This window comes from Erythrolamprus reginae, chromosome 10 (genome assembly GCF_031021105.1).
Source record: "Erythrolamprus reginae isolate rEryReg1 chromosome 10, rEryReg1.hap1, whole genome shotgun sequence".
Classification (NCBI taxonomy): Eukaryota; Metazoa; Chordata; class Lepidosauria; order Squamata; family Dipsadidae; genus Erythrolamprus; species Erythrolamprus reginae.
In genome coordinates, this window is record NC_091959.1 from 14,329,374 (window position 1) to 14,354,009 (window position 24,636).

Consider the following 24,636-nt stretch of genomic DNA (forward strand, 5'->3'; position numbering starts at 1 on the left):
CTCATCCTTGGCGGTTCTGGTCCTGGAGATATCCCTCCCTCCCACGAATGGTAACCAGCAGGCAATCTCTTGCCAAGCTCTCTTGCTGAAAAGGGCTGCTGCTGATTGCTGTCAACACAACAGATAAAACATATTAATATCCACTGGTTAAAGGTCTCCCGCCTCCTGGATATTCATCTCATATTTAGGGGATTCATATCCACAACTCAAAAAAGCTATTTTATGCAGCAGCTCACAAGAACTGATTTAATTTAAACGCTTTACTTAATGTACAAGCAAGTTATAAAACATGAGTACTTAATATAAAAGTCAGTGAAATATTTAATACTTTTATGCTGAATAACATTTCTAAAAATGAAAATGCCTTTTAAGGGCAGCCCAAAAGTACGTAAGAAGGTTTAAGGTATGATCTGCTTTGAGGCTGTGGCGGTGCCATGATTCCAGGCCTCTTGCCAGCTCCTGGTTGCCCAGGAAAAACACAGGACGTGGAACTTCTAGAATTGGAGGATGCGCTTTTACAGGCTTTGTGACTCCTGGAAAGAGAGGAAAACAAACGGGCTATTAGACAGGGTTATAAACTGGTGTATCTTTTGTTTCAAAAAAATTAGTGTTGGTTATGACCTATAAAGCCCTTCAAGGCACTGGACCAGAATATCTCCGGGACCGCCTTCTGCCGCACGAATCCCAGCGACCAGTTAGGTCCCACAGAGTTGGCCTTCTCCGGGTCCCGTCAACTAAACAATGTCGTTTGGCGGGACCCAGGGGAAGAGCCTTCTCTGTGGCGGCCCCGACCCTTTGGAACCAACTCCCTCCAGATATCAGAGTTGCCCCCACCCTCCTAGCCTTTCGTAAGCTCCTTAAAACCCACCTCTGTCGTCAGGCATGGGGGAATTGACATGTTCCCTCCCCCTAGGCTTATAAAATGTATGCATGGTACGCTAGTATGTATGATTGGTTTTAATTTGTGATGTTTTTTAAATTAACTTAAATATTAGATTTGTTTTACATTATATTGTTATTGCTGTGAGCCGCCCCGAGTCTGCGGAGAGGGGCGGCATACAAATCTGATTAAACTTAAACTTAAACATGGGTTCCTGCCACAGAGTTTAAAAGGTCATTTGCACATGGAGAAGGGAAAGATGTCCAGTCAACGAAGCAGTGGAAGTGATGTGCCGGTGTCTGGAGGCTGTTGGGGCCTGGATGGGTGTCAACAGACTCAAACTCAACCCGGATAAGACGGAGTGGCTGTGGGTTTTGCCTCCCAAGGACAATTCCATCTGTCCTTCCATTACCCTGGGGGGGGGGAATTATTGACCCCCTCGGAGAGGGTCCGCAACTTGGGCGTCCTCCTCGATCCACAGCTCACATTAGAAAACCATCTTTCAGCTATGGCGAGGGGGGCGTTTGCCCAGGTTCGCCTGGTGCATCAGTTGCGGCCCTATTTGGACCAGGACTCACTGCTCACAGTCACTCATGCCCTCATCACCTCGAGGTTCGACTACTGTAATGCTCTCTACATGGGGCTACCTTTGAAAAGTGTTCGGAAACTCCAGATCGTGCAGAATGCAGCTGCGAGAGCAGTCATGGGCTTCTCTAGGTATGCCCATGTCACTCCAACACTCCGCAGTCTGCATTGGTTGCCGATCAATTTCCGGTCACAATTCAAAGTGTTGGTTATGACCTTTAAAACCCTTCATGGCATTGGACCAGAATATCTCCGAGACCGCCTTCTGCCGCACGAATCCCAGCGACCGATTAGGTCCCACAGAGTGGGCCTTCTCCGGGTCCCGTCAACTAAACAATGTCGGTTGGCGGGCCCCATGGGAAGAGCTTTCTCTGTGGCGGCCCCAGCCCTCTGGAACCAACTCCCCCCAGAGATTAGAACTGCCCCTACTCTCCTTGCCTTTCGTAAGCTCCTTAAAACCCACCTTTGTCGTCAGGCATGGGGGAACTGAGACATCTCCCCCGGGCCTATACAATTTATGAATGGTATGTTTGTATGTATGTTTGTTTAGTAAATGGAGTTTTTAAAATATTTTAAACTACAATTTAGATTTGTTATGAATTGTTTTATTTTGTTGTGAGCCGCCCCGAGTCTGCGGAGAGGGGCGGCATAGAAATCTAAATAATAAATAAATAAATAAATAAATAAATAAATAAAGATAGATAGATAGATAGATAGATAGATAGATAGATAGATAGATAGTGACACCAGCAGAGAGTATGAAAAGTGGAAGGTCTTAAACATAAAACGGATCAGGAAAGACTTCATGAACTCAATCTGTATAGTCTGGAGGACAGAAGGAAAAGGGGGGACATGATCGAAACATTTAAATATATTAAAGGGTTAAATAAGGTCCAGGAGGGAAGTGTTTTTAATAGGAAAGTGAACACAAGAACAAGGGGACACAATCTGACGTTAGTTGGGGGAAAGATCAAAAGCAACATGAGAAAATATTATTTTACTGAAAGAGTAGTAGATCCTTGGAACAAACTTCCACAGACGTGGTAGATAAATCCACAGTAACTGAATTTAAACATGCCTAGGATAAACAGATATCCATCCGAAGATAAAATACAGAAAATAGTATAAGGGCAGACTAGATGGACCATGAGGTCTTTTTCTGCCGTCAGACTTCTATGTTTCTATGTTTCTAAGTGAGAGTTTCATTCTCATCACCTTTTCTGAAGCTGCAGCGCTCATGTGGTATTTATATTTGTGTGGCTGCTGGGTGTGTGTACGTGCACAGAATTCCAGAGTTAATGTCGGAATTCAACCCGCAGGCCTGCTAGTGGATATCTCCACGGAACTTTTCATGATGAACTAGTCAAAAGGTGCTTCGTTAGCATGATGTCACAGTTTTATCCAACCTTTATGAAGAATCGGAAAACATACCTTTTAGAATAAGCCTGCTGTCCCGCAGACCCTTTTTTCTTCTTCGATTCTCTAAAAAAATTAGACTTCTTCCTCTTCCTTCCCTTGCCATTTTTGGTTTGGAAATAGCTGGACGTTGTATGCGCTGCTTCTTCCTCCTCACCTTCACTCTCATACCTGCTAGCATCAGTCTCTGTGGCTCTGAGAAACTTGTTTTCCCCTGTGGAGAAAAACCCGACTTCCTTAAGACCAGGGGTCCCCAAACTTTTTACACAGGGGGCCAGTTCACTGTCCCTCAGACTGTTGGAGGGCCGGACTATAAAAAAACCTTATGAACAAACCCCTATGCACACTGCACATACCTTATTTTAAAGTAAAAAACAAAATGGGAACATACTATTTAGGGGGGGGGGGAAGAAGTCTGTTTATGTTTTGTTTTTAATTTTCTTTTGTTAACATCTGATTGACTATACAGTGTTCCCTCGATTTTCGCGGGGGATGCGTTCCGAGCCCGCCCACGAAAGTCAAATTTCCGCAAAGTAGAGATGCGGAAGTAAATACACTATTTTGGGCTATGAACAGTATCGCAAGCCTTCCCTTAACACTTTAAACCCCTAAATTACAATTTCCCACTCCCTTAGCAACCATTTAGATTATTAATCACCATGTTTATTTATTAAAGTTTATTTTAAAAATTGTTTTTTAAAGGCAGACGAAAGTTTGGCAATGACATATGACGTCATCGGGCGGGAAAAACCATGGTATAGGGGAAAAATCCGCAAAGTATTTTTTAATTAATATTTTTGAAAAACCGTGGTATAGACGTTCCGCGAAGTTCGAACCCGCGAAAATCGAGGGAACACTGTACAAGGTTTTCTTGGCTTATAGAAAAATGTATAAAGAAAGTAGGAAGCACTTTGGCATAATGGTTAATAAGTTAGAAATATAATTGGTGTTGTACTTTTTTGAGGAGGAAATTTAATTAACTGGATGACAAAATTAGAAAAAAAACTTTTGCAACTTTTTTGGTGATTGATATTAGTTACTAACAAAATACCGCATTTTATTCATGGAAAATGCTCCTGTCACTCACCCGCGGGCCGGATAAATGGCCTCAGTGGGTCGCATGCGGCCCGTAGGCCGTAGTTTGGGCACCGCTGCTTAACACAATCCCTTTTTCTTAGTTCGGACAGCGTTTCTGCCTAAGGGCTCCCATTAGCATGACTGCCACTAAAATACTTGAGAACCTTGTCTAGACGGAAGCAACTGAGCTGTGTCAGTAAAAAAGGAAGAGTCAGCAGAAGTTAACTTTTTAGCAAAGTACTGTTGCAGTGTGAGCAGCCTATGCATTAGGTAAATGAAGTGTCTTAAATACCTGGTAGCATGTCTGTACAATACTTCTGCATCACTTCTATTATTTCTGCTCCATATTTCTCTAATTTGTCCTCTGTGACACCATCAATCTGAAGCAGAACTGCTGGATCTGAAGACAAAGTCTCTGCGGAGGGGAAAAAAAATCTCAATACAGCTTTCTTGGCATCTGCAACACCAAACTTCTTCTTTCAAGAAGAGATCGATTGATTGATTGATTAATCAGATTTGTATGCCGCCCCTCTCCACAGACTCGGGGCGGCTAACAGCAGCAATAACACAATGTAAACAAATCTAATATTTAAGTTAATTTAAAACCCCAATTTAGAAACCAATCATACATACTAACATACCATGCATAAATTTTATAAGCCATGGGGGAGGGAGTTCATTAAGTCTTTCCTGATACGTTTTATGCTTAAGACCTTCCACCATTCTTGTAGCCCGTCTTTGGACCCGTTCAATTTTGTCAGAAATCACTACCCCTAAATCCTTCTCTTCTGAAGTTTTTGCTAACACAGAACTGCCAATGCAATACTCTGATTGAGGATTCCTTTTGCCAAAGTGCATTATTTTACATTTGGAAACATTAAACTGCAGTTTCCATTGCTTTGACCATTTATCTAGTAAAGCTAAATCATTTACCATATTACAGACCCCTCCAGGAATATCAACCCTATTGCACACTTTAGAGTCATTGGCAAATAGGCAAACCTTCCCTACCAAACCTTCCCCTATGTCACTCACAAACATATTAAAAAGAATAGGACCCAGAACAGACCCTTGTGGCACACCGCTTGTAACCTGTCTCTGCTCAGAATACTCGCCATTAACAATAACTCTCTGATGTCTACGCTTCAGCCATATACATCTCTATATATTACCTGCTATTCTTTTTAACGTGGCAGTGTTAAAAATGTTAAAATAGTGGATATTAAACACTTTTCCAAGGTTTTTGCAGACATCTGTGAGTTCAGAGAGACACTTCTTAACCATCTCTTCCCGTAGTGACATCTTGGTCTCCAATGCCCTCTGCTTCCGGATATTGCTGGCACTTTCAGTTTCACAGAATTCCACCTGGAGGGCATGAAGAGACATGTTGGTGTACACTAAAGATAAAAATGCTGCTGACAAGAGAAGAACAAAGAGGGAACTGTGCAGCGCGACTGGTGGCTGACACCAGGAAAGCCCCTTTTCAGCAGGCCCTGCTGCTCTTCTGCTCTTCTGGACCCTTCCGCAGCAGCCCCCAGCGCATGCCAAGGGGCAGCTGGGTCTGCAGTCACGCACCTGCAAGTAGCCATTCAGCACAGCAGCAGCTTTTTCCCCCAGCTGGAGGTACGCGATGGCTTGATCGTTGGCAGTGATGTACAAGTCTTCATGCAGAATCCTGTCCAGCACCAGCTTCCTAAAAAGCCGCTCGGCATTATGGCGGGAGTAGGCTGCTCCTTTGCCAAAGAGGCCACACTTAATCTTTGCAGATTTTGAACCTAGGGAAAGGAGGAGAGTACAGTAGTACCCCTAGATACGAGCATAATTCGTTCCAGAAGGGAGCTTGTATGTCGAGGCAACTCGTATCTGGAACAAATTACTTTAGACTTGTTTTTCCTCTCCGAGATAATCAAAAGCAAGGATTCTTGCGCCACCTAGTGGATGCTCGGCTCGTATCCTGAATTTGAGCTCGGGACTGGAACAGAAATGTCTCTCCCCTCGTGGCTCCTATCTTGAAATACTCGCATGTAAAGCAGCTCGTATCTAGAGGTACTACTGTATAGCCTATTTCGTGGCCAAGCCAACTTATCCTTTTGAAAGTTCTCGGCTCTTCTTTGGAAAGAACAGAACCCAGGACTGAAAACCTCGGCCACTGAACAAGAAAGAGGAGAACCAGCTGGGAAGTTTATTTATTTATTTATTAGATTTGTATGCCGCCCCTCTCCGAAGACTCGGGCCGGCTCACAACAGTAATAAAAACGATATAGCAGTGGAACAAATCTAATATTAAAAAACATATAAAGCCCTATCATTATTTTAAAAAAACCAAACAGCACATTCATACCAAACATAAAACAAAGTATAAAAAAGCCTGGGGGAAAGGTGTCTCAACTCCCCCATGCCTGGCGGTATAAGTGAGTCTTGAGTAATTTATGAAAGACAGGGAGGGTGGGGGCAGTTCTAATCTCCGGGGGGAGTTGGTTCCAGAGGGCCGGGGCCGCCACAGAGAAGGCTCTTCCCCTGGGGCCCACCAAATGACATTGTTTAGTCAACGGGACCCAGAGAAGGCCAACTCTGTGGGACCTTATCGGTCGCTGGGATTCGTGCGGTAGAAGGCAGTTCCGGAGGTACTCTGGTCCAATGCCATGTAGGGCTTTAAAGGTCATGACCAACACTTTGAATTGTGACCGGAAATTGATCGGCAGCCAATGCAGGCCACGGAGTGTTGAGGAAACATGGGCGAATCTTGGAAGCCCCACGATGGCTCTCGCGGCCGCGTTCTGCACGATCTGAAGTTTCCGAACACTTTTCAAAGGTAGCCCCATGTAGAGAGCGTTGCAGTAATCAAACCTCCTGTTATGAGCCAGCGTGTGCTGACTGAGCATCCTGGAATATATCCCCTTCTCGGGGTTTCTCATGTAAAGGGGAAGAGAACCCGACCCCTTGTGATCCCCCCCTTTCATCCTTCCTTGCTTCCCACGCAGGTAGCCAGGGCAGCCAGAGGGACTGTCCAGCCCCTTCACAGGCAATTCACTTGGCTTCTTTGGGGCTGAAAAAGAGAAAAGACACGCCCACTTCATCCAAAAGGCAAGATATGAAAGCAGGGATGGCCGTTGCTAGGGCATAGATTCCACCCCACCATCTCTGTCATGTGAATAGGCACCCTCACCCTGAGCCCCAACCGAAGACGAGGAGAGTGATAAAGGGGGACATGGGATACTCATGGAATTTATATATATATATAATTCGATGTTTCGGTGAAATCACATTCACCATCATCAGGCTGAAGTTATAAGCTTCGTGCTGCTGTAAATATAGATATAGATATAGATATAAATATAGATATAGATATAAATATAGATATAGATATAACTATAATTCTATATTTACAGCAGCATGAAGCTTATAACTTCAGCCTGATGATGGTGAATGTGATTTCACCGAAAAGTATATTTGATTGATTGATTGATTGATTGATTTGTATGCTACCCCTCTCCGTGGACTCGGGGCGGCTAACAACAGTGATAAAACAACATGTGACAATCCAATAGTACAACAATTAAAAACCCTTCTTATAAAACCAAACATACATACAAAACATACCATGCATAAATTGTAAAGGCCTAAGGGGGAAAGAATCTCAATTCCCCCATGCCTGATGGCAGAGGTGGGTTTTAAGAAGCTTACGAAAGGCGAGGAGGGTGGGGGCAATTCTAATCTCTGGGGGGAGTTGGTTCCAGAGGGCGGGGGCCGCCACAGAGAAGGCTCTTCCCCTGGGTCCCGCCAAACGACATTGTTTAGTTGACAGGACCCGGAGAAGGCCAACTCTGTGGGACCTAACTGGTTGCTGGGATTCATGCAGCAGATAATGCCTGCGTGTGAGATCTCGCTCATCCTTCCTTGGCAAAAGGGGGCGAGCTGAGGATAAGAAAACATTTTACCACCTATCCGGCACCCAATGTTAAAGATATATACAAATATATACAATATATACAAAGACGTATAATGTAGAACTTACCCAAGAAAATGTCAATCATCATATTGAGGGTATATCTTCCTGCATTTCTCTTGATATTTCTACTTCCTTTTTCACCACAATATTCCTTTACAAACATCGCAATGTTTTTTATTTCTTCGGTCACATTCCTTAACTTGTATGCCTAACAAAAGTAGTTTGATTAATTCTGTCTCTCACATGAGCCAGTACATTGCAGCACCTAATACCATTGAAATGTAACGTAAATGTAATTAATAACTTACAATAGGAATATTTTATAATAGTTTTTTGGGGAGGAAGAAAGCTATAATGAGAAAAAAACGGTGTAAATTTCATTTGGAAAACTAACTTCATAGAAACATAGAAACATAGAAGATTGACAGCAGAAAAAGACCTCTACCACGTCTGCTGGAAGTTTGTTCCAAGGATCTACTGCTCTTTCAGTAAAATAATATTTTCTCATGTTGCTTTTGATCTTTCCCCCAACTAACTTCAGATTGTGTCCCCTTGTCCTTGTGTTCACTTTCCTATTAAAAACACTTACCCCCTGGACCTTATTTAACCCTTTAACATATTTAAATGTTTTGATCATGTCCCCCCTTTTCCTTCTGTCCTCCAGACTATACAGATTGAGTTCATTAAGTCTTTCCTGATATGTTTTATGCTTAAGACCTTCCACCATTCTTGTAGCCCGTCTTTGGACCCGTTCAATTTCCTTAGCTGGTTTCTTTCAGCCCTTCCCAGGAAGATTTATCTTTAGCGTTTATATTTTATTTTATTTAAGCAAAATATAAATATTTTGCTTAAATAAATATAAAAATGTAAATAAAAATATAAAATTTTATTTATATTTATATTTTATTTAAGCAAAAACTTCAGAAGGGAAGGATTTAAGGGTAATGATTTCTGACAGTCTCAAAATGGGTGAACAGTGCGGTCAGGCGGTAGGGAAAGCAAGTAGGATGCTTGGCTGCATAGCTATATAGAGTGTTGGTGAGACCACATTTGGAATACTGTGTTCAGTTCTGGAGACCTCACCTACAAAAAGATATTGACAAAATTGAATGGGTCCAAAGATGGGCTACAAGAATAGTGGAATGTCTTAAGCATAAAACTTATCAGGAAAGACTTCAGGAACTCAATCTGTATAGTCTGGAGGACAGAAGGGAAATGGGGGACATGATCTAAACATTTAAATATGTTAAAGGGTTAAATAAGGTTCAGGAGTGAAGTATTTTTAATAGGAAAGTGTACATAAGAACAAGGGGGACACAATCTGAGGTTAGTTGGGGGAAAGATCAAAAGCAACATGAGAAAATATTATTTGACTGAAAGAGTAGTAGACCCTTGGAACAAACTTCCAGCAGACGTGGTTGGTAAATCCACAGCCTCTGAATTTAAACATGCCTGGGATAGACATATATCCATCCTAAGATAAAATACAGGAAACAGTATAAGGACAGACTAGATGGACCATGAGGTCTTTTTCTGCTGTCAATCTTCTATGTTTCTATGTTTAATATTTCTAAACTGCCCACTCCTCAGAGGGGAGCCTGATCCAGATGTTTGGAGGCAAACTTTGGGGCAGAACTGCTTACCTGTTGCTTGGAGCAGTTGTCGCAACTTACTTCGGGGTGCTCCTTACAAAACCGAGGATTAAAGTTTGTTTCTCCGAAGTAGGCCAGCAACTGTATCCTTCGGCATTCCATGATGTTCTCGCAGTAATGGACCATGCTGTAGAGGTTGTTGAAGTGGGTCTGCCGGGTTTGGCTGTTGCCCTCCTTTTCCACTGAAAGGCAAGCAGAGGGGCCCCTATGAGAAAAAGGTCCAGGGGGGCAAGACCTGGGACAAGCGACTAACGTTTCACAAAGCTTCTGAGCAACCTGGTGAGGATGGAAAGAAACACCCGCAGGGCTTGGAACCCACTTTGTGGCCATTTTCCTGGAGCAAGGAGATCTCCCAGCCATCAGGCGGTCCTGCTGGATCAGATTAGGTTGGGACAATAATAATAATTAATAATAATAATTTATTGGATTTGTATGCTGCCCCTCTCCATAGACTCGGGGCGGCTAACAACAGTGATAAAAACAGCATGTAATAATCCAATACTAAAACAACTAAAAACCCTTATTATAAAACCAAACATACACACAGACATACCATGCATAACTTGTAATGGCCTAGGGGGAAGGAATATCTCAGCTCCCCCATGCCTGGCGGTATAAATGAGTCTTGAGTAGTTTACGAAAGACAGGGAGGGTGGGGGCAATTCTAATCTCCGGGGGGAGTTGGTTCCAGAGGGCCAGGGCCGCCACAGAAAAGGCTCTTCCCCTGGGGCCTGCCAAACGACATTGTTTAGTCGACGGGACCCAGAGAAGGCCAACTCTGTGGGACCTTATCGGTCGCTGGGATTTGTGCGGTAGCAGGCGGTTCCGGAGGTACTCTGGTCCAATGTCATGTAGGGCTTTAAAGGTCATGACCAACACTTTGAATTGTGACCGGAAACTGATCGGCAGCCAATGCAAGCCACGGAGTGTCAATTGTAGTGTATTTTCCATTTTAAAAAAAAAATATCCTAGCTGTTAAAACCCAAACTGTTCCCAATTCTCACCCTATATCAGTGATGGCAAACCTATGGCACAGGTGCCACAGCTGCCACGCAGAGCCATATCTGCTGGCATGCGAACTGTTGCCCCAACTCAGCTCCAATGTGCATGTGTGTGCTGGCCAGCTGATTTTTGGCTCAAACAGAGACTCTGGGAGGGCGTTTTTGGCTTCCAGAGAGCCTCCGGGGGATGCGGGAGGGTGTTTTACCCTCCCTTAGCTCCAGGGAAGCCTTTGGAGCCTGGGGAGGGCAAAAGAAGAGCCTACTGGGTCCACCAGAAGTTGGATAGCAGGCCGTTTCTGGCCTCCAGAGGGCAAGAGAAACTGTTTGCGCCCTCCCCAGGCATTGAATTATGGGTGTAGGTCCTTGTGCATGCGCTATAGTGCACGGCCACGCTCTTTTGGCACCCGAGGGAAAAAAAGGTTCGCCATCACTGCCCCATAGACATAGATCCCTTATCAAACAGGAAATAAAAGAAATCAGACTAATTCTGGCTGACTTTCTAGGCAAAAGAAGTCAAAGCCCAATTATGACACACCTGTTGGCATGGATGCCAAGAGAGAGGAGTTTTCATACATATGTTCTGGGAGTGCTCAGTAGTACAGAAATTTTGGAAAGTAGTGCAAGATGAAATCAACAGGATGTTAAATATTAATTGGACAATTACAAAAGAAATGGCAGTACAGTAGTACCCCTAGATACGAGCATAATTTGTTCCATAAGGGAGCTTGTATCTCGAGGCAACTCGTATCTAGAACAAGTTGTTTTTCCCCTCCGAGATAACCAAAAGCAAGGATTCCTGCACCACCTAGTGGACGCTCGGCTCGTATCCTGAATTTCAGCTCGGAACTAGAACAGAAATGTCTCTCCCCTCGTGGCTCGTATCTTGAAATACTCGCATGTAGAGCAGCTCGTATCTAGAGGTACTACTGTACTGGTAAAAAAGGGAGACTTAAGAGAATTTAAAGAAATAAAAGTAGCAGCATTGGAAAGCGCTCAACCAGTCATTGTATTGGGCTGGAAAGAAGCAGCAAAATGGACGATACAGAATTGGTATCGGTACATGGTGGACCACATTTGCTTTGAAATTATGGAGGTAAGGATGAATATGTATAATAAAAATAAATGGAAAAAACTGATGGAACGATGGGAAATGATGAGAGGTTAGAAATTGTGATCTAGCCATAAAGAATAAATTAGAATCACTCTTTGATATGTAAATAGAACGCAGATTCCAGCTTAGAAGAATATTAAAGATGTTAGTACAGACCCTCCAATTGGTGGTGGGGTATATATGTATGTTGTCAGGTGATGGGTGCACCTTCACAGGACACTGCTTTTATGTTGTATGTCTGCAGTCTGTATGTTTTAACATTTAAAACTAACAATGTCATTTGGCGGGACCTAGGAGAAGAGCCTTCTCTGTGGCGGCCCCGACCCTCTGGAACCAGCTCCCCCCAGATATCAGCGTTGCCCCCACCCTCCTTGCCTTTCGCAAGCTCCTTAAAACCCACCTCTGTCGTCAGGCATGGGGGAATTGAATTTTTTTTCTCCCTTCCCCCTAGGCTTATAGAATTTATACATGGTATGTTTGTTGGTATGATTGGTCTCTTAAATTGGGGTTTTTTAGATTACTTTTTAATATTAGATTTGTTACATTGTTTTTTATTGCTGTTAGCCGCCCCGAGTCTTCGGAGAGGGGCGGCATACAAATCTAAATAAACTAAATTAAACTGAACTAATTAAAAAATTATTTTTAAAAAAAGACACACTGGAATGTAATGGCCTCTGACATAATGGTCCAAGCAAGATAAAGTCAATCTTATTTCGGCCCCGAATCTTGATGGAGTGGCAGGCAGCGAGAGTTGCTCTGCGAAGGTCTTCTTGCGCAGAGAAGCACGGAAAGAAGATCATCGGTCAGACATTCCCTCCATTGAGGTTTAGGGTTTTCCTTTTCAACGGTTAGCCGACTGGACCCTTTGGGAGCGAGCAGCATCGCGAATGGGCAAAGGGACCGCTGTCACGTCAGAGCTTGAAAAAGCCCAGCCGTGAAATGACACTTACTCAGGATGAGCCGTCTCAGCCTGGTCACGTCGCTGTAGCTGTAGAAGAGCAGGCAGTGGGAGATTTCGCCATCCCGCCCACTCCGGCCGGATTCCTGATAGTAGCCTTCAATAGATTTAGGGAGAGAGGCGTGGATCACAAAGCGCACGTCAGGCTTGTCGATCCCCATTCCGAATGCAATGGTGGCACAGATGACCTGGAAGGCAATAAAACAGTGATGCCTTTTTTATTAGTATTTTTATAGATTTTTAAAATATAAAACACACATATAACATATAACATGTGCTCAGTGATTGTGCCCACCACCAGACAATCAATCATACCCCACCACCAGTTGGGGGTATTTCTTGTATAAATCATTTAAACCCAAGAGTGAAACATTTCTTTACATATTATAGAGCAGTGTTTTTCAACCAGTGTGCCGCGGCACACTAGGGTGCCGCCAGACATGGTCAGGTGTGCCGTGAAGCTCAGAGAGAAAGAAAGAGAGAGAAAGAGAACAAGAGAGAGAGAAAGAGAACAAGAGAGAGAGAAAGAGAACAAGAGAGAGAGAAAGAGAACAAGAGAGAGAGAAAGAGAACAAGAGAAAGAGAGAGGGAGGGAAGGAGAGAGAGAAAGACATAGAGGGAGGTAGGGAGGGAGAGAGAAAGAGCAAAAAAGAGAGGAAGGAAGGAAGAGAAAGAAAGAGGGATGGAGAGAGAGAAAGAAAGAGGAAGGAAGGGAAAGAGGGAGGGAGAAAGAAATAGAGCGAAGGGGAGGAAGAGAGAGAGAGAATTTTTTTGTCCAAACTTTTTTTAGCCCAGCCCGCCCCCCCCGCCCCCCCGCTCAATGTGCCCCAGGGTTTTGTAAATGTAAAAAATGTGCCGCGGCTCAAAAAAAGATTGAAAATCACTGTTATAGAGTGATTCCAACTTGTTTCTTATAGCTTGGTCTCGGATCCTACTCGCCATATATCGTCTTACCTTGTCCCATCGCCCCGTCAGCTGTTGCAAATCAGTTTCATTAATTGGATTCATCCTTTTATCCATAATCTCGAATTGAATGTGGTCCAATTTTGCATTGTCCATTTTGTCACGTCTTTCCACCCCAAGACTATTACCGCCTGAGCGCTTTCTATCGCTGCTTGTTTTATTTCTCTGTATTCTCCCATCTCACTACTTTTTACTAATACAGTGATACCTTGTCTTACAAACTTAATTGGTTCCGGGACAAAGTTCTTAAGGTGAAAATTTTGTAAGACGAAACAATGTTTCCCATAGGAATCAATGGAAAAGCGATTAATGCGTGCAAGCCCAAAATTCACCCCTTTTGTCAGCCAAAGCGCCCGTTTTTGCGCTGCTGGGATTCCCATGAGGCTCCCATCCATGGGAAACCCCACCTCCAGACTTCTGTGTTTTTGCAATGCTGCAGGGGAATCCCAGTAGGGGAATACCAGCATTGCAAAAATGAGCGCTTCGCTGACAATAGAAGTCTGGAGGTGTGGTTTCCCAGCGAAGGGAGCATCAGTGAAATCGCCGCCGCTGGGATGCCCCGCCTCCGGACTTTCGTTGCCAGTGAAGCGCCCGTTTTTGCACTGCTGGGATTCCCTTAAGGTTCCCCTCCATGGGAAACCCCATCTCTGGACTTCTGTGTTTTTGCAATGCTGCAGAGAAATCCCAGCAGGGGAATCCCAGCATCGCAAAAACAAGTGCTTCGCTGTCAACGGAAGTCCGGAGGTGGGGTTTCCCATAGAGTGGAGCTTCAGGGGAATCCCAGCAGCGCAAAAACGGGTGCTTCGCTGGCAACGGAAGTCCGGAGGCGGGGCATCCCAGCGGCGGCGATGGGTTTGTAAGGTGAAAATAGTTTGTAAGAAGAGGCAAAAAAATCTTAAACCCCGGGTTTGTATCTCGAAAAGTTTGTACGACGAGGCGTTTGTAAGATGAGGTATCACTGTACTGCCATTTCCGTAGTAATCGTCCATTTATATTTAATATCCTATTAATATCCTCTTGCACTTTTCCCCAAAGGTTCTGCACCACTGGGAGACCCCCGTTCTAGTACAATTCTCTGCTGAAGCAGGAGACCCTATATCAGTGATGACGAACCTATGGCACGGTGCCACAAGTGGCACACGAGGACATTTTTGCTGGCACATGATCCAGTTCCTGGAACCTTTCTTTGTATGTTTTCATTTCTAGTCCCTTTATCATTCTGGTGGCTCTCTTCTGCACCTTTCCGAGAGTATCAATGCCTCTTTTGTAGTGTAGTGAATGTATGTTCTGTACGTCAGCAGAAACTGGGCTGGACTGAGCTCCTGAAATCTGACCGGGTTCAAGGCCTTCCTGCACTTCCCCATTGAAGAAGGTGAGTCAAGTTCTCCCCCTGCCCCCCTTTGGCTTGAACTGCTGACATGGCTGCGTGACTGGATCTCCCCTCCCCAGGCTCTTCTTTCTACCTGGCATCCATCCTGGTTAATCCATTTCTGCTGCACGAGGTCCCTGGTGCCGTCCGGGAGGCCAGCGTGGTACGCCAGGGCTGAGAGGCCGCCCCCTTGCAAAGCGTTGGCCACTGAGTCACATTCATACCGCGAGAGGCAGTAAATAATTCCCGAGTCACCTGCAACACACAAAGGAAAAGTTCGGGTTCTCCAGTGCTCTAAAGCAGTGTTTTTCAACCAGTGTGCCATGGTCAGGTGTGCCGCGAAGCTCAGAGAGAGAAAGAAAACAAGAGAGAGAGAAAGAAAGAGAGAGAGAGAGAGAAAAGAAAGCAAGAGAGAGAAAGAGAGAGAGAAAGACAGCAAGAGAGAGAAAGCAAGAGAGAAAGAGAGAAAGAAAACAAGAAAGAAGAGAATGAGAGAGCGAGAGCAAGAGAGAGAGAGAAAGAAAGCAAGAGAGAGAAAGAAAGAGAGAAAAAAGCGAGAGAGAGAGAGAAAGAAAGAGAGAAAGAAAGAAGAAAGAAGAGAATGAGAGAGAGAGAGAGCAAGAGAGAGAGAAAGAAAGAGAGAGAGAGAGAAAGAGAGGGAGGGAAGGTGGGAGAGAGAAAGACAGAGGGAGGGAGAGAGAAAGAGCAAAAAAGAGGAAGGAAGAGAGAAAGAAAGGGATGGAGAGAGAAAAAAGAAAGGGAGAGAAAGAGGGAGGGAGAGAGAAATAGAGCGAAAGGAAGAGAGAGAATTTTTTTGCCCAAACTTTTTTTACCACACCACCCCCCACCCCGCTCAATGTGCCCCATGGTTTTGTAAATGTAAAAAATGTGCCGCGGCTCAAAAAAGGTTGAAAATCACTGCTCTAAAGCAGTGTTTCCCAACCTTGGCAACTTGAAGATATCTGGACTTCAACTCCCAGAATTCCCCAGCCAGCATTTGCTGGCTAGGGAATTCTGGGAGTTGAAGTCCAAATATCTTCAAGTTGCCAAGGTTGGGAAACACTGCTCTAAAGATCTCTTGGAGTGTTTCTCAACCTCAAGAACTCTAAATTGGCTGGGGAATTCTGGGAGTTGAACGCCACCCATCGTCAAGTTGCTGAGGTTGAGAATCGCTGGTCTGTTCAAGAGGGCAATACGGTTTGTAATGCTATCCGTTGGCTTGACTTCAATGGCAGCTTGTAACAAATGACCATCAGATAGAAACAAACCAACCGTCAAACTTGACATTGTTCCTTTAACTCCATGCCTTCCCTGCCCTTTAAAGATCATAACAGATGACAAGGTCCTTTCTCATCTGTTAGCCCAAACAACAAAGCCGGTTTCTCCCTCTTCCCGCAACACCAAGGAATACCAAGATATCAAATGCCAGAATTTCTCTATGATCTAATGAACTTTGGGTTTAAAATAATCCCACCCAAGTAGACATTGGTCAAGGAAGAATGGAGGATAACTTACAGGGGTGGTATTTTTTGATCCATTGTAAGCAATCTAAAGCCACTGTTTTGGGTTTCTTGGGCAACACGTCGTATTTCAAGTTGTGCCTGTTAAAGCTCATTGTAAACCTAGAAGGATATTAGCGATTTAGTTGAATAAAAGGATTATTGGATGACATAATAATAATAGTAATAATAGTAGCAATAATAGTAATAGTAATAGTAATAGTAATAATAATAATAATAATAATAATAATAATAATAATAATAATAATAATAATCTTTCGGCTGTGGCGAGGAGGGTGTTTGCCCAGGTTCGCCTGGTGCACCAGTTGCGGCCCTATTTGGACAGGGAGTCATTGCTCACAGTCACTCATGCCCTCATCACCTCGAGGTTCGATTACTGCAATGCTCTCTACATGGGACTACCTTTGAAAAGTGTTCGGAAACTTCAGATCGTGCAGAATGCGGCCGCGAGAGCCATCGTGGGGCTTCCTAGATTCGCTCATGTTTCTGCAACACTCCGCGGCCTGCACTGGCTGCTGATCGGTTTCCGGTCACAATTCAAAGTGTTGGTAATGACCTTTAAAGCCCTACATGGTATTGGGCCAGAATACATCAGGAACCGCCTTCTACCGCACGAATCCCAGCGGCCGATAAGGTCCCACAGAGTTGGCCTTCTCCGGGTCCCGTCGACCAAACAATGTCGTTTGGCAGGCCCCAGGGGAAGAGCCTTCTCTGTGGCGGCCCCGGCCCTCTGGAATCAACTCCCCCCAGAGATTAGAACAGCCCCCACCCTCCTTGTCTTTCGCAAATTACTCAAGACCCACCTTTGTTGCCAAGCATGGGGGAGTTAGGATATTCCTTCCCCTAGGCCATTACAAGTTATGTATGGTATGTTTGTGCGTATGTTTGGTTTTTATAATAAGGGTTTTTAGTTGTTTTATTAAATTGGATTGTTACATGTTGTTTTTTATCACTGTTGTTAGCCGCCCCGAGTCTGCGGAGAGGGGTGGCATACAAATCCAATAAATAATAATAATAAAATATTATTATTATTATTATTATTATTATTATTATTATTATTATTAATTAGATTTGTATGCCGCCCCTCTCCGGAGACTTATAGAGCTCATCTATACAGCCGTCTCCAAATCTCTCTTCTGCCCCCCGAGCCCGACTTACACCTGGGGCTGGTGCATCTCCAGTTGATTCAGGATGTCCTTCTGCACCCGGGGGTTGGCGGTGGCAGTAAGACCCATCATGGGGACCAAGGAGAACTTCTTTCGGAGCATGTTAAGCCGCTTGTAATCTTGGCGAAAATCATGACCCCACTAATAAAAAAGATTTTTAAAAGTTACATTTGCATTTATATAGTCATGTGAAAAAAGCACACTCTTTTTGTGTTCTATAGTTTTATGTATCAAAATACAGCGTTCCCTCGATTTTCGCGGGTTCGAACTTCGCGAAAAGTCTATACCACGGTTTTTCAAAAATATTAATTAAAAAATACTTTGCGGTTCCCCCCCCCCCATACCACGGTTTTTCCTGCCCGATGACGTCATGTGTCATTGCCAAACTTTCGTCCACCTTTAATAATTTTTTTTTAAAATAAACTTTAATAAATAAACATGGTGAGTAATAATCTAAATGGTTGCTAAGGGAATGGGAAATTGTAATTTAGGGGTTTAAAGTGTTAAGGGAAGAAGGCTTGTGACACTGTTCATAGCCAAAAATAGTGTATTTACTTCCGCATCTCTACTTCGCGGAAATGCGACTTTCGCAGGCGGTCTCGGAACGCATCCCCCACGAAAATCGAGGGAACACTGTAATAGTAAAAACAGGGTGTCCAGGGAAAAAGCATTTTGAAATTCCCTAATATTTCCCTGGCATTTCCCTGTAACTTGCAATCTAGTTAAGTTGCAGTCATAGATGACGTCATACCAAATGGCTAAGCCATGGAGAAATATCGGTAGCTGTGGAAGCAAGTTGTTGGCACAGTTATGCTCATTTCTGCTTCACTCAGCCAGGCAGCACGATCCTTTTTTTTTTTAACATGATTTTCCCCTGGCTTTTAAACATTTTAATACAATTTGGGTTTTTTCCTGATTTATTCCGTTTTTCTCACGAATTCCCTATTTCCCGAACCGCTGATTTCCCTGATAATTTCCCGATTTCCCAGGTTTGCTGGACACCCTGTAAAAATCACCCAATCCTTATCAGTTTTTAAAAGGAAGTAGACACAACCACAATAGAAGTCCAGGTCCTGATATATAAAACTACAGAATTCCAGTAGGGTGTAACTTTCTTTATCTTATCCCATGACTGTATTCCTCCTTTACCATTTTTACAAGTAACTCAAGGCTGCAAACATACCCGTTCCTCCTCTTATTAATCCCGCAACACCCCTGGGAGCTGGGCTGGGCTCACCCAGATGGCTTTCGTGCCAAAGGTGAGTGTTGCAGGCCTTCTATTTGCCGGCCTGATGCCCTGACTGCTAGTGAAATAGAGACAACCATTGTGGCTGTCTGTGCCGTTTTCAATGAAATCACCTGACTGACGCAATGGGCCTCGTCGATCACGAAGCGAGCCAAGAGCTGCCGCTGGTACAGATTCTCCAGTGTTGACATCAGCCGGCTACTCGAGCAAACCTGGAGAAGCAAGAGCAGCAGGAGGCTCGGATGCCGCAACTCTGGCACCTTTCCGAGTCTTCTTGTCACCTTCACCCCCAGGCCCCATTCATTCATTCATTCATTCATTCATTCATTCATTCGACTTCTATTTTTCTTAGAGGGAGATTGCGATCCCACTATATAGAGCGCTGGTGAGACCACATTTGGAATACTGTGTTCAGTTCTGGAGACCTCACCTACAAAAAGATATTGATAAAATTGAACGGTGTCCAAAGACGGGCTACAAGAATGGTGGAAGGTCTTAAGCATAAAACGTATCAGGAGAGTCTTCTTGTCACCTTCACCCCCAGACCCCATTCATTCATTCATTCATTCATCTTCTATTTTTCTTAGAGGGAGATTGTGATCCCGCTATATAGAGCGCTGGTGAGACCACATTTGGAATACTGTGTTCAGTTCTGGAGACCTCACCTACAAAAAGATATTGACAAAACTGAATGGGTCCAAAGACGGGCTACAAGAATGGTGGAAGGTCTTAAGCATAAAACGTATCAGGAAAGACTTAATGAACTCAATCTGTATAGTCTGGAGGACAGAAGGAAAAGGGGGGACATGATCGAAACATTTAAATATGTTAAAGGGTTAAATAAGGTCCAGGAGGGAAGTGTTTTTAATAGGAAAGTGAACACAAGGACAAAGGGACACAATCTGAAGTTAGTTGGGGGAAAGATCAAAAGCAACAAGAGAAAATATTATTTTACTGAAAGAGTAGTAGATCCTTGGAACAAACTTCCAGCAGACATGGTTGTTAAATCCACAGTCACCGAATTTAAACATGCCTGGGATAAACATCTATCCATCCTAAGATTAAATACAGGAAATAGTATAAGGGCAGACTAGATGGACCATGAGGTCTTTTTCTGCCGTCAATCTTCTATGCCGCCCAATCCTCTCGCCTTCTCAACAATAGCGAGGTTCTATCCACTGACTTTCCACTCTCCTGTCTTCCTCATCCTCCAACTGGGACCACTCCTCCATTGTCATATCAGCCCCCTCTGCCCAAGGAGCTGCTGATACAGTTCTACAGAGGGATCACTGAGTCTGTCATCTGCACCTCTATAACTGTCTGGTTTGGTTCTGCAACCCAACGGGACCGACACAGACCGGAGGACAATCAGAACTACAGAAAAAGCAATTGCTGCCAACCTGCCTTCCTTGAGGACCTGTATACTGCACGAGTCAAAAAGAGGGTGGGGAAAATATTTACTGACCCCTCACATCCTGGACACAAATTGTTTCAACTCCTACCCTCAAAACGTCACTACAGAGCACTGCACACCAAGACAACCAGACACAAGAACAGTTTTTTTCCGAACGCTATCACTCTGCTAAACGAATAATTCCCTCAACACTGTCAGACTTTCTACTAAATCTGCACTTCTATTCTAGTTTTTTCTCATCATTCCTATCACCCATTTCCTCCCATGTTGACTGTATGACTGTAACTTGTTGCTTATATCCTAAGATTTTTATTAATATTGCTTCTTCATTGCTTATTTGACCCCTATGACAATAATTAAGTGTCGTACCACAGGATTCTTGACAAATGTATATTTTATTTTATGTACGCTGAGAGCATCTGCACCAAGACAAATTCCTTGTGTGTCCAATCACACTTGGCCAATAAAATTCTATTCTATTCTATTCTAGTGGTTCCTCAGGCTCACTCAGGCCACTTTCTCTCTCACTCTCGCTCTCTGCATCAGCTGGCAATCCCCTGTCCCAGGATACCCAGTGGGGCCTGGCTCCATCCTCCTCAGAATCTGACATGGCCTGAGATGGACAAGGACCACTCACCACACCATCCAGGCCCTTTGGGCCAGCTGGAGCACTGCTGAGCCAGGCAGGCCTCCATACCAACCTTTTCTGGAGTAACGTAGAGGAGCTTTATGATGGGATCTTTCTTTGAGAGCTGAAGGTAAATTCGGGATGCTTCAGCATCAGTCTTGTCGCCTGTGAGGTACGTAGCTGGAATCTAGACAGAGAAGACAGCGGCTCTAATTTGCAGCTAACCTTGGTTGCTGCTGACCGCTTCATTTGGTCAACAGTAAGGCCAATTCTTGCACTCAGAGTGGGAATTTATGCATGGGATGTTTGTGTGTATGTTTGTTTAGTAAATGGGGTTTTTTAAATATTTTAAATTATATTTAGATTTGTCATGAATTGTTGTATCCTGCTGTGAGCCGCCCCGAGTCTGCGGAGAGGGGCGGCATACAAATCTAAATAATAAATAAAAATAAAATAATAAATAAATAAAGGCCAAACCAGTGCTTTGTTGGCCTGCACTTGTCCTTTCGGCCACAGAACCAAATTGTAAGAAGCACCACACAATTCTAGGTGGACCTGTACTTGCACTTTTGTATATCATTTTTCTTACTTTTCTATTTTTCTTGGGCTTCTCTAAATATGCCCATGTTACTCCAACACTCCGCAGTCTGCACTGGTTGCCGATCAGTTTCCGGTCACAATTCAAAGTGTTGGTTATGACCTATAAAGCCCTTCATGGCATCGGGCCAGAATATCTCCGGGATCGCCTTCTGCCGCACGAATCCCAGCGACCGGTTAGGTCCCACAGAGTTGGCCTTCTCCGGGTCCCGTCGACTAAACAATGTCGTCTGGCGGGACCCAGGAGAAGAGCCTTCTCTGTGGTGGCTCCGACCCTCTGGAACCAGCACCCCCCAGAGATTAGGATTGCCCCCACCCTTCTTGCCTTTCGGAAACTCCTTAAAACCCACCTCTGCCGTCAGGCATGGGGGGAATTGAAACATCTCCCCCTTGCCCATGTAGTTTTTGTGTATGATTCGATTGTGTGCTTATTTTTAATATATTGGGGTTTCTTTTGGATTTTTTAACTTAACACTGTAATTTAGATTGCAAAATATTAGATTTGTTACTATGTTTTGTTTACCATTGTTATGAGCTGCCCCGAGTCTACGGAGAGGGGTGGCATATAAATCCAATAAATCTAATCTAATCTAATCTTTAATTTTCTTTTCTTGCACTTTTTGCTTTTTCCTTGTCTTAGCTTTCATCTTCTCATTTAAAAGTTTCAATAACAATTGTATGTAAAAAGACCCAAATCTAGCTGGACCCATAACTCTGGGGAAGCCAAGAAACTGCTTTTCTATAAAAGTAGTTATACACCAGATTTTCTTCCTAGATTTTTAACAGGACTAACCTGCTAAATTTTGTATGAACACAGATTCTACAAGAGTTTAGTTTTTTTATATTTGCACGGTCCCACTGTAAAGAGCAGAATTCGACATGCCTGTGACAGATACAATGATTTTAGTTCAGTTTTGCATTTCACGCTATATACAGACAATCAACTCACATCCATTGACGTCAGTTTCTGCACTTGATCCACTATGAGGGACCTCAACGGAGAGATGACGATGGTGACTCCCACCGAAACACAGGCCGGCAGCTGATAGCAGAGACTCTTGCCACCTCCTGAGCGGAGCAAAAGCACAAGATGAGAACTCTACTCACATCCTGTTTTGCTACAGGTTCTATACACATGAGTTCTATACAGTGATACCTCGTCTTACAAACGCCTCATCATACAAACTTTTCGAGATACAAACCCGGGGTTTAAGATTTTTTTTGCCTCTTCTTACAAACTATTTTCACCTTACAAACCCACCGCCACCACTGGGTTTCCCTGCCTCCGGACTTCCATGTTTTTGTGATGCTGCAGGGGAATCCCAGCAGCGCAAAAACGGGTGCTTCGCTGGCAAAGGAAGTCCGGAGGTGGGGTTTCCGAGCGAGGGGAGCCTCAGTGAAATCGCAGCATCACAAAAACACAGAGGTCCGGAGGTGGGGTTTTGAGGACTTCGGTGTTTTTGCGATGCTGCGATTTCACTGATGTTCTCTTCGCTGGGAAACCCCACCTCCGGATTTCCGTTGCCAGCGAAGCGCTCGTTTTTGCGCTGCTGGGATTCCCCTGCAGCATCGCAAAAACACAGAAGTCCGGAGGTGGGGTTTTGCCATGGAGGGGAGCCTCAGGGGAATCCCAGCAGCATAAAAACGGGCACTTCGGCTGGCAAAAGAGGTGAATTTTGGGCTTGCACGCATTAATCGCTTTTCCATTGATTCCTATTGTTTTGTCTTACAAACTTTTCACCTTAAGAACCTCGTCCCGGAACCAATTAAGTTTGTAAGACAAGGTATCACTGTATGCACAACCATGGGAGGAGGCTTCCGCTCACACTTTCTCTATTGCTGCCATGAAAATTAATATCTGGCCCGAAAATTGAGATCCAAAGAACCGCTTAGTTCAATCACTCCTATCCCCAGAAGGTCCTTCACAGTTGTTCAGGCAAAATACAACGATTTCTTATGAAATTTGTTTTAGGAGATCATTCTTTGGAGTTTTATTTAAAGCGCAAGCAAAGATTAGATTGCACAGGAGTTCGGATTATTATGACTGAAATCCTGAAAATGACTTCTAATCATAATGAACAGCAAATCCTACATTAAAATCAAAACAGAAAATAGCTTTATAATTGACAGAAGGGTGCTCAATCTGGGTTGTGAATGTTTAAGTTAACCAAATAAGAAATCCAATAGTATCGTTAAAGGAAAATCAAATTAAGATAATGATGATGATGATGATGATGATGATGATAATAATAATAATAATAATAATAATAATAATAATAATTTATTAGATTTGTATGCCGCCCCTCTCCAAAGACTCGGGGCGGCTCACAACAACGATAAAAACAATATTATACTGGCACAAATCTAATATTAAAAAACCCTAAAAACCCTATCATAATTAAAAACCAAACAGCACATACATACCAAACATAAATTATAATAAGCCTGGGGGAAAGGTGTCTCAAATCCCCCATGCCTGGCGGTATAGGTGGGTCTTAAGTAGTTTACGGAAGACAAGGAGGGTGGGAGCAGTTCTAATCTCCAGGGGGAGTTGATTCCAGAGGGCCGGGGCCGCCAGAGAGAAGACTCTTCCCCTGGGGCCCGCCAGACGACATTGTTTAGTCGACGGGACCCGGAGAAGGCCAACTCTGTGGGACCTTATCGGCCGCTGGGATGTTTTATAGGTGGCATCTCCCAAGTAGAATTGCAAAAATGTTCCCTAATATGTCCCCATTGTGTTGGAACTGTAAAAAAGAAATAGGTTCATATTATCATCAATGGCGGAGTTGTAGCAAAGTCAAGATATACTGGAAAATGATAGAAAGAATAATAAAAGAAATAGTAATGCAAGAGATAGAAAAAACTCCGGAATTTTATTTATTGGGTATAGCTAAACAGAAATATAAGAAAGATATTTTACATCTAGTTATTCATATAACGACAGCGGCCAGGATAGTATATGCACAAAATTGGAAAGGGGAAGGTATTCCCAAAGAGGAAGAGGTTATCAAGAAAATATTAGATTGCGCTGAAATGGATATGATGACAAGACGGTTAAATAACCAAGAAGAATCGGAATTTTATCTGATTTGGAATAAAGTGTA

At 43.7% G+C, this 24,636-nt stretch overlaps 1 protein-coding gene across 2 annotated transcripts in view; it reads right to left on the bottom strand.

The window, feature by feature from the left end:
- Positions 1–218: 218 nt before the first annotated feature.
- The window catches only part of BLM (BLM RecQ like helicase), a 33,089-nt gene continuing 8,671 nt past the window's right edge, over positions 219–24,636 (bottom strand). For both annotated transcript variants that reach the window (XM_070762392.1, XM_070762391.1), the window contains 14 exons: positions 22,482–22,600; positions 21,009–21,122; positions 19,007–19,105; positions 17,640–17,788; positions 16,477–16,583; positions 15,056–15,216; positions 12,622–12,817; positions 9,551–9,741; positions 7,974–8,115; positions 5,534–5,733; positions 5,131–5,323; positions 4,251–4,373; positions 2,897–3,095; positions 219–533 (listed from right to left, as the gene is read on the bottom strand). In XM_070762392.1, coding sequence (XP_070618493.1) covers positions 368–533; positions 2,897–3,095; positions 4,251–4,373; positions 5,131–5,323; positions 5,534–5,733; positions 7,974–8,115; positions 9,551–9,741; positions 12,622–12,817; positions 15,056–15,216; positions 16,477–16,583; positions 17,640–17,788; positions 19,007–19,105; positions 21,009–21,122; positions 22,482–22,600 — 2,159 coding nt within the window. In that variant the 3' untranslated portion in view covers positions 219–367. The remainder of the gene's footprint in view (positions 534–2,896; positions 3,096–4,250; positions 4,374–5,130; positions 5,324–5,533; positions 5,734–7,973; positions 8,116–9,550; positions 9,742–12,621; positions 12,818–15,055; positions 15,217–16,476; positions 16,584–17,639; positions 17,789–19,006; positions 19,106–21,008; positions 21,123–22,481; positions 22,601–24,636) is intronic.